The following is a 15,926-nucleotide window of genomic DNA, read 5'->3' as shown; positions in this document are numbered from 1 at the left end:
CGTCCAAATCTCTGAACCCTATCACTAACGCAACATATTTGATCAACTTGTTCTAAAGGCCTGTTGTCATAAAGGGGAATATTGTTCGATGGAGCACTGGCAGGGTAACAGGCATTGTCTCATAAGAAGAAGAGGAAAACGCTTAAATACTTCCAGATTTTCTAAAAGAACTTGTAAAAAATTTGCTTTGGCTTGAGTAGAACATTCTTTATAGGAAAGGTTGTTGTTTTTTTTTTTTTAAAGTTCACCCAGCTTTCTTTTATTAGAGTAATTAAAACAATGTTAGGTATTTGGGGTATCTGATACAACCATAATCCTCTGATATTTCAGGGTATTGATTTTACAAAGTATCTACTGTGACTAGGGCATTAACTGTTGTAAATGTATCCACATTGATTTCTGACAGTGTATTTGTTTAAAGCCTGCTGAAGCCAAACCATGGGCTTCAAGGAATTCCAGACAACTACTTTAGTTTTATGAAACGGTATTTTTAAAGTTATACTAAGGCAAAAAATGGCTTTAAAGTAACATAAAAGGGGAAAAAATTCTTAAGCACGAAACTTATGATTCTACTTGACATCTTTTCTAAATAAACGATCAAATTTGGGCTGCCTATTTTCTCCACCTCTACAATGATTTGAGGATTTCAATAGTCAAGTCTAGCAGGCTATGATATGTATGTCTTGCTATTCTTAAATTGCAAAAAGAATAATAATGCTTTGTCACGATTATATTCCAATATCATAATTCCCTTAACCTCCCCTTGCAGCAAAACATAAACAACATCATAAATCCTAGTACTAGATGATACAAAGATGAAATTTATCCTAACTCCACTACCAAGGATACTTCCTTTATAAAGACAGACCCAAGATGAGGATGGAAATTAAGACAGGCAGATATGCATGGCATGGTTATTACTACAGTAATCAGATCTCTCCCAAATGATGAACATAAAGGCCTATTCTGCCCAAAGCTTATTTCCAGAACTGTATTGAGAGAAATTCTTTCCATGAAGCTTCATTGCCTGTCAGTTTCCTTTTTGTTTACAAGGAAAGATACTGAAAGGAACATAAAACTGTTTGAGGCCTTATAACACTATGTAAACTGTAACACGTGCCTCACTTGGTTAAGCTTTCAGTTTTTCTGTATCTCATCCAAGTACACAGAACTCAAAACTAGTAACTACCTGTGGTTTGGTTGCAAGTAGTATAGAAAAAGTGAATGCCACAAGTCATAGTAATAGGTTTAATTCCCTGTGAGCAGGGAACCATGTCTGTCTTGACCACTGCTCTGCCACTTGTGGTGGGAACATTTGCTGCTCACCAAAGAACCACTTGCCTCCCCACATGTTCCGGTTCCTAACCCTTATTAGTCAGTGTGGACTGCCATAACGAAATTCCAGAGACTGGGTGGCTTCAACAACAGACATTCATTTTCCCTCTGAGTTCCAGAGGGTCAAGATCAAGGTGCCAACATGGCTAGTTCTGGTGAGAACTCTCTCTCTGGCTTGCAGGAGGCTGCCATCCTGCCATGCCCTCACCTGGCAAAGAGACGGAGCTCTCTGGTTACAAAAACACTAATCCTGTTGTATCAGGGCCTCACCATTATGACCTCATTTACTCTTAATTACTTCCTTACAGGCTATCTCCAATTACAGGCACACTGGGGGGTTAAGACTCCAACCTACGAGTCTTCCTTGTCGCAGGAAGTGAGAGGCCGCATATTCCACACAGCACAGCAGCAGAGCCGTGGAGAGCACCATCGGCCGGAGTCCCCGGCTCACCTGTGAGACATCGAGTGTGTAAAGTGTAAGCTTTCGCAGGATTTATGACTACAGTAAACCTTGCCTACTCTAATACTAATATATCTGCTGATGACTCACGTGTGCCTAGTAATGAGCTCAGTTCCTAAGTGGCCCTGTCCTCATGAAAAGCACAAGCCTGTGGGGGAGAGAGGAAGGCACAAAAATCAACTTTAGGACAATTAACTTTGAAATGGTCTGGATTTTACATGCAGTAAAAGGTTAGGGAGGAGGGATCAATGTGCATTGAAGGAGGACTGAAAGGCTTTTTGGAGGAGCCAACACTTGAGTCTCTCAAGTGAGGGTAGATTTGAAAGATCATTCTGCCTGACTTCAGGCTCTGATACAAAGCCAGAGTCATCAAGACAATATGGTACTGGCACAAAGACAGAAATATAGATCAATGGAACAAAATAGAAAGCCCAGAGATAAATCCACACACCTATGGACACTGTATCTTCGACAAAGGAGGCAAGAATATACAATGGATTAAAGACAATCTCTTTAACAAGTGGTGCTGGGAAAACTGGTCAACCACTTGTAAAAGAATGAAACTAGAACACTTCCTAACATCATATGCAAAAATAAACTCAAAATGGATTAAAGATCTAAACGTAAGACCAGAAACTATAAAACTCCTAAAGGAGAACATAGGCAAAACACTCTCCGACATACATCACAGCAGGATACTCTATGACTCACCTCCCAGAATACTGGAAATAAAAGCAAAAATAAACAAATGGGATCTAATTAAAATTAAAAGCTTCTGCACAACAAAGGAAATTATAAGCAAGGTGAAAGACAGCCTTCAGAATGGGAGAAAATAATAGCAAATGAAGCAACTGACAAACAACTAATCTCAAAAATGTACAAGCAACTTATGCAGCTCAATACCAGAAAAATAAACGACCCAATCAAAAAACGGGCCAAAGAACTAAACAGACATTTCTCCAAAGAAGACATACGGATGGCTAACAAACACATGAAAAGATGCTCAACATCACTCATTATCAGAGAAATGCAAATCAAAACCACAATGAGTGAGGTACCATTTCATGCCAGTCAGAATGGCTGTGATCCAAAAGTCTACAAGCAATAAATGCTGGAGAGGGTGTGGAGAAAAGGGAACCCTCTTACATTGCTGGTGGGAATGCAAACTAGTTCAGCCACTATGGAGAACAGTGTGGAGATTCCTTGAAAAACTGGAAATAGGACTGCCTTATGACCCAGCAATCCCACTGTTGGGCATACACACCGAGGAAACCAGAATTGAAAGAGACACGTGTACCCCACTGTTCATCGCAGCACTGTTTATAATAGCCAGGACATGGAAACAACCTAGATGTCCATCAGCAGATGAATGGATAAGAAAGCTGTGGTACATATACACAATGGAGTATTACTCAGCCATTAAAAAGAATACATTTGAATCAGTTCTAATGAGGTGGATGAAACTGGAGCCGATTATACAGAGTGAAGTAAGCCAGAGAGAAAAACACAAATACAGTACACTAACACATATATATGGAATTTAGAGAGATGGTAATGATAACCCTGTATGTGAGACAGCAAAAGAGACACAGATGTATAGAACAGTCTTTTGGACTCTGTGGGAGAGGGCGAGGGTGGGATGATTTGGGAGAATGGCATTGAAACATGTATAATGTCATATAAGAAACAAATCGCCAGTCTAGGCTTGATGCAGGATACAGGATGCTTGGGGCTGGTGCACTGGGATGACCCAGAGGGATGGTATGGGGAGGGAGGTGGGAGGGGGGTTCAGGATTGGGAACACATGTATACCCATGGCAGATTCATGTTGATATATGGCAAAACGAATACAGTACTGTAAAGTAAAATAAAGTAAAATTTAAAAAATAATAACTTTAAAAAAAGGTTAAAAAAGAAAGATCATTCTAGGTACTATGTTTGATGTTTGTACAGTTTGCTTTGTCCACTGATACTATGAGTAAGTATAAGTGGCATCTAAAGTTATGGAAAAGAAGAAAGACGTCAAAATCATCACAGTAAGAGCACTGCATGGCTAAAAAGAGCCTTGGTAGTCTTCTCAGCCAAACCAGTTATTTGAAAAATAAAGAAACCGAGGGCCAGGGACATGGTGAATTTGCCAAAATGGAAAAAGAGGATTGTCTTGGAAATACAAATATAAGCTAGTCCCCTCACCTCTCTGAGCCTCAAGGTTCATTTAAGTAAATGGGAGACAAGAATACCTACTTCTCCTTGTTTTGAAGTTGTTTTGAAGGTCAACTAAGGCCATAAATGTGAATGCTCTCTATCAAATATTTTATAAAACTACACTGCCTCATTAAAATGCCTGCCCCAAAGCCACAGACCATTAGACCATTTTCTTAACTCCGTCAAAGCTTGCACACTCTAAAGCAGTTCTCTTCAAAGTACCATCTTGAAAGCAGTGCTGTTTGTTCAAAATACTTAGAACCCTCTGTCTGGATTTCAAAATGCAGGGCTGGTGTTACATTATTTGAAATACCCTCAATGGTGGCAAATCCCTGTTCACCAAGGGGCTGACCTGAGAGCACTGGACACTTTTGAATTCACTGAGAATACAGTAAATGGGTGGACAGAAAAACAGACATATTTTCATGTGCAGCTCATTAACGCGTTCTGAAACACTTCCTTCAAAACCAATTTCCTAACTGCAAACAGCAGTGTTACTACAGTAAATTGCACAGTCTCAAAGAATGAGCTCATTGAAACAACATCCAATTTCATACATAAATTCTTTTATATATGAAAAGAGAAAAACTAGAAGGATAAGAAAACAATGTTACCATTATTGTGGGGGAAGGTGCAGAGCGAAGTCAGGGAATCCTTTTGATATCTTTCAACAAAGGGTAATGCTGTTTTTGTTTTGTTTTTTTTCACTAAAATTTATGAATCAGGTTCTGAAGGACTGGGTTGTTGCTTATGTTTGTGCTTGCAGTAAGTCAGATGATTCCACTTCATTTCAGCATATCTCCATTCCAAGGGGTCAATGCAGACAAAGCGAAGAAACAGCATCAGACCCTAGACGTGCCAGCTGTGACTCTTCAAACATTTTTGTAAGGTACAAGAGCCTAAACCAGCCATCAGTTCAAGCCATGATCTCTTAAAACCACTTCCAATATGCTCAGAATTGTCGTCTTCAAATGACCACAGAACCTTGCCACTTTGCTGATATCAGAAGTGAAATAACACGCATCTACTCGGAACTGCCCCATGATTATTTTCAATGCCTACTCCTCTGCAAAAACAAGAGTCTAATTAAAATAGGTATATTATTTCAGTGAGCCCTAGAGATATAAAATATGGAAATCTGATATTCCATGTCATGATAAAGGCATTTTCACTGCCAATAAAATGAAAAACACCTGAGTGGACTGAAGAAGCATAAACATGCTTGTCTATTAAACAGGTCAGGGTGAGTGAACATTCAAAACTGACAGCCCTTTCGGTGCCGAGAAGGCATTGGCCAGGGTAAAGACAGGACGTTAGGCAGTAAGAAAGGTAACGTCTGGGTCATCACCCATTCTCTGAATCACTCTACTTCAGTTCCAAGAATCTATATTTTGATTATCCTAATGTCTCAGTCCTACATTCTCAATCCAAGTAAAACCAGCAGTTCCTCCTGCCGCTGGCAGAAGCCCAGTGACATGCAGACATGTTCTCTTTCACATGTAGTGTGTGTTTCCCCTTTGCATCGTATCCCTGGCTCTATTGATCTTTTTGACTCCAAGCAGAGGGCCCCTGCCTGAAGTCCATCTGGCAGAGCTGGCTAGAGCAAGAGCAGGTGACCCTGCAAAGTCCAGGACCTCTCAAGCAAGGTGTCGTGTGTATGACACCTTTGGTGACACTCTGCTGTTGACACAGGTGAGGTTTGGCAAAGATGAGCATTTCAGAGCCACTGGGGACAACCAGACTCTCTACCAGTCAGTTAAGCATTGCTTAGATTATGCCAAAAGGCTATTTGAGTCGGACACTGAAGCAAATCTCAGATGGCATAGAAAGTGTCTGGTGGCTATGCTTTATTCCATCTGAAGGAGGCCAAACTGCAGTAAATGCAATCAACACACCCTCATGGGGCTCTCTGCTTCCGGAGAAGGCAGAGATATTTGGTAACTCTGGCCCTACCTTCCCTCATCATTGCCCAGCAGCACCTCTGCAAGAAGGTCAAGTTCACCCAGGAGACCCCTGACCCCAAAAGCACGTTGCCTAGGGAAGTGGGGAAGAGCACCACATACACGCCTGCCCCTACTGTTGACCCAGCCTGCCTAAGTCAGTCCACCTCACCACATAAGGGATAACACAGAAGCGAGAGGCCGAGAGTCTACAGTAAGATGCTTTATATTCATAGTTGTTCCTTCTTGAAACTTCTCATCTATTTATGTAAGTTATGGACCCAATTATGGAATTAACCAGTGTGAAAGCATTACAACCATTCTGGCATTATCCTCCCATCAGGAGAAAATTAGTATTTCATCCTCACTTCAGGCCTCACCCCAGTAATGCTCATCATTAGTGCAGAGGAGAGTCTGAAGAAATCAAAGAGGTTTCTAAGCAGAATTTCGTGTCCTAGATCCCTTAATTGAGCACTAAATTCCTTTCTCATCAATGATGAGAAGTCTGAAGCCCATCACTACATCTGCTGGGCTGGCCAAAAATTTGTTCGAGTTTTTTCCTTAACATCTTATATGTGCTGTGCTAAGTTGCTTCAGTCATGTCTGACTCTTTGTGACCCTATAGCCTGTATCCCACTGGGCTCCTCTGTCCATGGGATTCTGCAGGCAAAAATACTGGAGTGGGTTGCTATGCCTTCCTCCAGGGGATCTTTCCAACCCAGGGATTGAACCCGTGTCTTTTATATCTCTTGCATTGACAGGCAGGTTCTTTACCACTCATGCCACCTAAGAGGCTTATGGAAAAACCCAAACAAGCTTTTTGGCCAACCCAATACATCACTACTTACCCATCTCTGCTTTTTCTGCTGTGTAGAGTCAACAGACAGCTCTATTTTTTCACTGACTTTTATGTGGTAGAAACCAGGAAATATTTTTCTTCAAAGTCCTGAGACTTTAAAAAAGTACTTTCAGCCATGAAGTTAATATACTTCAGTGAGCTCACATCATGCTAGTTTCACTATGATGCTTTTCTTTTTTTAAAAAAAGAGCTTTCTCTTCTAACAAAAGAAAGTGAATCTGTTTGGTCCTTCAGAAGTGTGTGTGTGTCCCAGTGTTGTGGTTTCGAGCATGAGGATGTTATTGAATTTATCTGCCAAAAAGACCAATCTTCAGTTAAAGAATCTCTTTCTCCAAAGGCCCATTGTTTCTATTTTCCTGTCCAACTTCTAGAACCTCTAAGGGGATCACAAACTGTTTAATTTTTGCCCAAGGGCTTATTATTTATATGACCAGTAATTAAAGGAAAGAAAGATTTTTTTCAGTGATACCAGGATTTCACATCAAGAAGTGGTCCTTCTCTTCCCAACAAACATAAAAGCTTACTTTCTTCAATAGAATATATATTACAGAATTTAGAGTGTTTCTTACGGTTTTTAAAATTAAACTTTCCTTACTTTTTTTAATTGAAGTACAGTTGCTATACAATATTATGTAAGTTACAAGTATATCATATAGTGATTCACAATTTTTCAAGTTTATGCTCCGTTTATAATTATTGTAAAATATTGGCTACATTCACCATGCTGTACAACATATCCTTATAACTTATTTTATACCTTATAGTTTGTACATCTTGTACCTATGAAGCTTTTTTCCCCCAAAATATGGAGATTTTATGGTTGCCAACTATGAAAGTGAGTTTGAGCATTATTTGATTATCTGTGCTAGAGTGCTGTACTAAAAATATCCTCTCTCTTCTGTTTACATCTACTTCAGGTTTTCTAGTATTTCTGTTCTCATTAACGCAAGCATTCATATGTGCAATGTGCTGCTCTTTTGGCACCTGCAATAGGAAAGTCTTGAGGCACTTGAATTTTTGTCTCATCTTGTACGACTGTCTAATTAAGGGGCATGTTCCCACAATGAACAGAAAACACATGGTTTCACAAAGTGGCAGTGGCACACCCAACATGGAAGCTGGACTCCCAACCCTCCATCTCTCACAAGGTCTTGTCATACCATCTGGCATCATTAGGTTGCTGTAAATGTTTATTTCCAGTAATTGGGCAATACATAAAACGTGTTTGAAACAACCAAAGACTCTGGATGCCAAATAAGTCTCCAACTTGGGTCACTGTTCAGAAAATCCGTTTAGACTAAAGGACACCCTTGAATAATGGAAAAAGTGTGCCCATTCAATGACCTTATGGTGCAAAAATAGATTTGAGGGGTATTTTGTGAAATTTGGCTTCTCCAGTATTCTTGCCTGGAGAATCTCCATGAACAGAAGAGCCTAGCAGGCTACAGTCCATGGGGTCGCAAAGAGTCGGACACAACTGAGTGTAAGCACACATTAGAGATGAAAACTTGATGGAAATGTTGAAATAACTATCACCACTAGAAATGTAATTCTAATTTGATCTATACATTGAGCAAAATATTAGAAATATTTTCAAACATTTATGGAATACCAGTGCTTACTGTAGGTAACACAGATACCTATCTTTGCCAAAATTATGACTTTTCAACTATTTCAAACTTGATTTAATTTTTTATTGGAGTATAACTGATTTTCAATACTGTGTTAGTTTCTGCTGTACAGAAAAGGAAATCATCCATACATATACATACATCCACTCTCTTCCAGACTCCATTCCCATATAGGTTCATTATAGAACACTGAATAAAGCTCCCTGTGCAATACAGTAGGTTATCATTAGTTATCTTTTATTTCTTGTAGTATAGTTCAAACTTGATTTACATTCAAGAAACCAATTCCTCTTGGCCATCCTGTGCTTAGTTGCTCAGTCGTATCCGACTCTTCGCAACCCCACTAACTGCAGCCTGCCAGGCACCTCTGTCCATGGGGATTCTCCAGGCAAGAATACTGGAGTGGGTTGCCATGCACTTCTTCAGGGGATCTTCCCAACCCAGGGATCAAACCCAGGTCTCCCACATTGCAGACAGATTCTTTACTGTCTGAGCCACCAGGGAAGCCCAAGAATACTGGAATGGGTAGCCTATCCCTTCCCCCGGGGATCTTCCCAACCCAAGAATTGAACAGGGTTTCCTGCATTGCAGGTGGATTCTTTACCAGCTGAGCTACTGGGGAAGCCCTGATCACCCTATATATTCTATTAATTTCTGTTCTCTTAATACTTTAAGGTGAATTTAGTGATTCCTGTACCCAGCGTGATTCACATAGAAATCAACAGTCTATATAATCTTTAAGAATAAATTATTTTTTAGGACTCTGAAAGAAGAAACATCACAATCGAAAGGTATTTTCCCCTTTATCTTGATACTTTCCATCAAGGTAAAAAACATTTTAGATACTTCTAATCACATTATTCCTATTCTTTCCACTTTATGATATTAAGACAAGTCCAAAAAAATCTGTATTATTTATCTGTCATCACTAGATCTATTCGTTAACCACTGAATTTTCTCCATTAATCCTCTCTCTCTTCATCTCTTGTGGTACATATATAAAATAGAGTATTACTCAGCCATTAAAAAGAATGCATTTGAATCAGTTCTAATGAGGTAGATGAAACTGGAGCCGATTATACACAGTGAAGTACAGTACACTAATGCATATATATGGGATTTAGAAAGATGGTAACAATAACCCTGTATGTGAGACAGCGAAAGAGACACAGATGTATAGAACAGTCTTTTGGACTCTGTGGGAGAGGAAGAGGGTGGGATGATTTGGGAGAATGGCATTGAAACATGTATATGAAACAAATCACCAGTCCAGGTTTGATGCAGGATACAGGATGTTGGGGCTGGTGCACTGGGATGACCCAGAGGGATGGTATGGGGAGGGAGGTGGGAGAAGGGTTCAGGATGGGGAACACATGTACATCCGTGGTGGATTCATACAGTACAATACAATATTATATTATACAATATTATAAAGTAACCTCCAATTAAAATAAATAAATTTATATTTTAAAAAACTTTCTATTAAAAATAAACAAGTAAATAAAAAATAAAACAGCATTGGATTCCCTGACTGATATTCAAGAATACCTGATTCTTGACATCAATCAAAGACGGAACTGGTTAAAACAAAGATGTAGCTACTCATCTTTACCTCATAGTCCTCCCCTGCAAGGGTCAATTAATTAATCAGACAGCACATTTATCTGATTTCTGAAGCCAGGAAGTTCAGAATAGTCCAGCTCATCACCATGTTTTTCTTTACAACAGCCCATAATCAAATCCTGATGCTGGATCCTTCACAAAAGCCTCTGCATTCAACTCTTCATTTTCAAGTTGACTTCTTAGATTAGACCCTGATCATTTCACAACTGAACCAAGGCCAACTTCTCCTCCCTGAATTCCTCATGTCTACCATGTCCATATCCACTTCCATCTCATTCAAAAGTTGTAACTTTTAAAATTTTCTAGATATTCATTAAATGTACTAAACATAGGGCTTTTAAAGTCATCTTAAAATTATATTATTCTATCTATAAGTCAAGAAAATGTTCACATTTTCTTTCTTTTTCTTATAAGGAATTTTCAAATATGCAGAGATAATTCAAAGAATAAAAACAGTAATCACTTGTATTTCTACCTTTGAGTCAATAGCTGTTATAATTTTGCTATATTTGTGTATAAAAGGCATTTGAAGGTAAATTACAGACATTATGGCATTCCTCACTCTAGAATAAGGACACTGCCCTACATACCTCTAATACCATTATCACAGCTAAGAAAAGAATAGTTCCAAAATACCATCTAATATCCAGTCCATATTTAAACACCTTCAATTGTTCTTTAAATGTCTTTCAGAGCTGAGTGTTGATTTTTTTTTTAAACGAAGATATGATTAAGGTTTATACATTAGATGTGCTGTTATCTCTCTAGTCTCTTTCTGGGGAAGTCAGTGTGTGTGTGTGTATGTGTGTGTCTTTCTGGGGAAATGTTTGTGTGTGGTTTTAATGATATGAATGTTTTAAAGAAACCAAGCAACAATTAATCAGTCTTCCTGATGTGATAGCTTTGGCTTGTTTCTTCACCTTCAGTATTCCCTATGAAGGTGGGAGGGTGGGTGGGTGGGTGTGTGTGTGTTTAATGATATGAATGTTTCAAAGTGTGTGAGTGTGTTTAACGATATGAATATGTGTGTATGTTTAATGATATGAATGTTTCAAATAAACCAAGCAACAATTTATCAATCTTTCTGATGTGATAGTTTCGGCTTGTTTTTTCACCTTCAGTATTCCCTATAAGCTGGAGGTTAGGTGTAAAGGCTCAACTAGATTCTGCTATATATTTCTGGCAAGAATCCTTTTAAGGTGTTGCTGTACATTTCATACTGTAGCCCATTAGGAGGCACATAATGTTGCTTGTCCTGCTTTTAATGATTCTGAATTTGATCACTTGATCAAAGGGGCATCATGCTAGTTTTAATTTGACACCAAGTCATTTATTTTGCCTTATACCTAAGGTTTAAAAGACTTCATATCTGTGCCAACATCTGCCAGGAACTCTACTCTGGTTTACTTCTCTGGTCTCTTCTGATGCTTCTTCCTTACCTGTTTCTTACAGTGTTCTCTCTCCTCTATTTAATTTCTCCCCTCTTCTCTGTGAGCTTAGTTTCCTAACCAATTATCCATTTTCCTCCACCATCCAAGCAGGCCCTGAAATTCTATTCTGTGAAAGTCCCATGCATTTGAATACACTGATCACAATTCATGTTGTATTTTCAACCTCAAGTTTACTGCTTCATTTTTAGAATGTGCTACAGAAACAAGAGTATTTTTACTAAATTTTGCATATGAACTCTAATGGCAATACATAAACATAGGTGCTTACTGATTATGACATTAAGTTCTCAGTAGGTGTAACCTACAGTGAATAAGAATCTTGCTACTGAGCAAAACATTAGTATTTATTTAAAATAAATAATAAATAAAATTTTAAGTACTCGTTAGGGTTTTCTGCCATTCATTTAAAATCCACTTATACCTCCCTCTATAGCTGTATTTGCAAAACAGCCATAGCAAGAAAGCACAAATATTTCCAAACACCTTTGTAGGATACATCTTATATACTATTGACTATTTTGTCAGTAATTTTTTAATGCCTGGATCATCCTAATTGCACAAACTGGACAATCATAGGCATTCAACATGTCTCACCAATAGGAAAAAAATGTGTTCTGAGAATATTTTGAAGCTGTGTATTACTGACTACACATGCAAAATGAATTAAGCATTGAGATCCCTGTTGGGATCATTTAGATCAGAAGTCAGGGAAATATCCAGATAAGGCAAAAATGTATTCCAATGAGTCTGAATTATTTGGATAATTCCACCAAGTATTCAATTCATGTGAATTGTATAATCCACCTTAGGCCTAAAAGTAAATAATTTGTTTATATTCTTTCCAGTGAGCAAGTATCTGCCTACAATTACATGTACAAGAATAATAAAGTCTGTTGACATCTCATTTTCTTGCTTTTTACCATCTGTGTTCCAATTTGGAAACTAAGGAGAAAGATACTGGGCACAGAATTTTATTTTTATCTTTTAAATCTTATTTTTTTTACTCTACAATACTGTATTGGTTTTGCCACACATTGACATGAATCCACCACAGGTGTACATGAGTTCCCAACCCTGAAGCCACCTCCCATCAGCCTCCACCTTTCATCTCTCTGGGTCATCCCAGTGTACCAGCCCCAAGCATCCTGTATCCTGTATCAAACCTAGACTAGAGATTCATTTCTTACATGATAGTATACATGTTTCAATGCCATTCTCCCAAATCATCCCACCCTCTCCCTCTCCCACAGAGTCAGAATTTTAAAAGGACCTGCTTTTTCCCGTGATCAACCTAAGCTGAAATGACTACACAATGCAAGTGACACCAAATTCATCCTCCTCCTCCAAGGCTTTTCTGGGGCAAATTGTGCAGTGCATGAGGCTTACTTCAGACCCACTGCCCCTGTAAAAACTTGCCTTTAACACAGTAATCCAGTCTTTACTTCTAAGCTAAATGTAACTTGATGATATTCCTTCTGCAAAAGGCATGTTTAAACCTGGTCTTCAACTGAGGAAGAAAAGGCCCCCCTTTCAGTAGGCATTTCAGGCTCTACAGGCAGACCAGTGTTGAGTGGGAGATTAAACCTTCCCTGCCTTAGTGAAGTTACATGACAAAAGCAATCACCTGCTCTATTTTTACGCTTGACTCTCTCAATAGGTAAGCATTTTCTAAGCTAGTATTTTTATAGTTCTGTAACACTTGCAGAGCATGTCATTTTGCCTAGTCTAATCTTGACCAAGCTCCATACTCCTGTCTCCACTTTACAAATAAGGAAGCTGGTTCCTTGCCACCAAGTGCTGAGCCCATGGCTCAAACCAATGTTTTATAACTCTACATGGCTCTTCTTTCCATTCTGGTCTACAAACCAATTTTGCTTCTTCCTCTAGGAGAAAGGGTTTCCCTAGTGGCTCAGTGGTAAAGAAACCCTGCCAATGCAGGAGACACAGGTTCAATCCCTGGGTCAGGAAGATCCCTTGGAGAAGAAAATGACAGCCTACCTCAATATTCTTGCTTGAGAAATCCCATGGACAGAGGAGCTTAGTAGGCTACAGTCCATGGGGTCGCAAAAGAGTTGGACGCAATAGCAACCAAACAACTAGCAGAAAGGAGATGACCTAACCATAGACTTGCCCAGCACCTGAAAGTGTTCTCCAGGTTCAAAAGCAAGAATGATTGATTTTACTATCAACATATATCACACACACAGACACACATAATTTTTTGAATGTTCAGGTAACAGTAGATAAACAGATTTTCTCACAAGCGGTTAAAACCATAATCAAGTGACAGGAGAAGAACTACAGAACAAAGCTATGTCATTATCACATAATTCCAGGAAGCACCAAGTGACTGTGGTAGAGGAACCAGTAATTTTCTGTTGCTTTTACTATGCACATTCAATGATGAGTTTTAAAGAAAATTCAACTTCTCTCTCACTTAATGATATACAGACCTACAGTTACACATAAATACAATATTTAAAATACACTTCAAATAACTTATACACTGCTATTCTAGTTATATAGTTTTATAAGAAAATAAAAGATGACAAATTATTATTGTCTGATGGATCCAAAACTTGACTATATCCACTAACCAGCAAACTATTGCAAAAAGGCATGAAAATTTTCAAACATCTCTGTAGAATATATCTCATGTACCGTATCTCATGCTTGACACATGCTTTAAATATAGATCACTGTAACTGAAAAACTACCAACAGGCAATCATGGACATCTTGCAGCATTTCTGGAAGTTCAATACATACTATTATCTTATGGATACTTCCAAACATCTTACAATGCTTATAGTATCTTATATATCAAAGGTTGGCAACTCTTTCTGTACAGGTCTTTGCAGAGCATATTTTAGGCATTTCAGATCATATGACCTCATTGAAAGTATATAATCCTTCTGTCAGTAGGATTATATGTCTATGAAAGCAGACATAGACAGTATGTAAATGATGAATCAGGCCGTATCCAATAAATCTTTATTTATAGTAACAGGCCCACAGGTTGCCAATTCCTTCTACGAAAACCTCATTTCATCAAGGCTGTCTTTCCTATTAAAAGAGACTATCTAGAACACATCACTAAAATGGGCTGGGCAGTGTTGCTCACCTGTGACCCAATGGTTTCCTGGAAGCACCGGCCCAGCTGGGTCTTAGCAGCCACCGGATACACGTGAGGAATGACTTGCTGGTATGAGGAATGGACCGTCTGGGTCTTCTGGACAGGAAGGCCTTGGTAAGGGACTTGGGACTGGCCCGGTTGAGCTTCTTTAACCTTCTGACCTGTTGGGCCATCAACTCTTGAAACCTGATGTATCTGGACCGAGGCCTCAGGAGGGTGCTTCACATGGATATTGACTATGTTAGGAGGAAATTTCACTAAAACAGATCGGGAGGAAAACTTATCAGCTGTAAATAATTAACATGCACGTCACGATGAAAGTAAATTTTCATGCCCATCAGCATGAAAATAAATTCTATACATACAAATATACTTAAGTACATATATATTATGCTGTTGTTTTGTTGTTTAAGTCATGCCAAACTCTTTTGTGACCCCATGGACTGTAGCCCACCAGGTTGTCTGTCCATGGGATTTCCCAGGCAAGAATACTGGAGTGAGTAGCCATTCCCTTCTCCAGGGGATCTTCCCATCCCAAGAATCAAACCCATGTCTCCTGCATTGCAGGCAGATTCTCTTTACTGCTAAGCCACCAGGAAAGCCCACATATATATTATACATAGGATAAATAAAAGATTTATAGTATAGATCTAGTTTTGCTGCACAGCCATTAAAACTCTTGAGAGTAAAAGGGGACACTCAAAAATTAATCTGAATTTATATCCTTTAAAGAATAAAACTACTTCTACAAAGCAAAATTTAAACCTCTCAGAATAATGGATTCATGAAACATTTTTTTCAGAAGAGCCAAAAAACTATGAAATTTGTGCTACTTGTGGTCATACATTTTATCAAACAAAAGTAATTAAGACTCAAAAGTTAGATTATTTTCTAATTTCTCACAAAGTTTCCATCAGAGAGACTGTAGGATTTATAACACAATTTCAAAAAACATAGTTCTCTTACCCTTAAACCTGGTGTGTACATACTTTTGTGCTTCTTTTCACACACACAAAATATTTAAGTGTGACATTTTATATCAGTATTTTCTTTCTCTGCAGGTTTCACACAGAATTTTATCTTCTGATGCTAAGATTCAGGTTTTAAAGAACAAGGGCCAGTAACACTTCTCTGATCCCTTTTTTAAAAATTGTGCATGTGTGAGAGGTGCCAGGTTGAAAAGAATGAATTAGTCATAGAATTTGAGCTCCAAGTGACCTAGTTTATCTTCCTCTACAGATGACTAAACTGAAGCCCAGGCAGGTTACAGATTGTCTAGAACTAAAA

The 15,926-nt window shown here is 38.6% G+C and overlaps 1 protein-coding gene across 1 annotated transcript in view; it reads right to left on the bottom strand.

The window, feature by feature from the left end:
• The window catches only part of LTBP1 (latent transforming growth factor beta binding protein 1), a 456,857-nt gene that overhangs the window by 203,431 nt on the left and 237,500 nt on the right, over nt 1-15,926 (bottom strand). The window contains exon 7 of the mRNA XM_052648703.1: nt 14,628-14,896. Coding sequence (XP_052504663.1) covers nt 14,628-14,896 — 269 coding nt within the window. The remainder of the gene's footprint in view (nt 1-14,627; nt 14,897-15,926) is intronic.

This window comes from Budorcas taxicolor, chromosome 11 (assembly GCF_023091745.1).
Source record: "Budorcas taxicolor isolate Tak-1 chromosome 11, Takin1.1, whole genome shotgun sequence".
NCBI classification, from domain to species: Eukaryota; Metazoa; Chordata; class Mammalia; order Artiodactyla; family Bovidae; genus Budorcas; species Budorcas taxicolor.
This window is presented reverse-complemented; position numbering and strand designations above follow the sequence as displayed.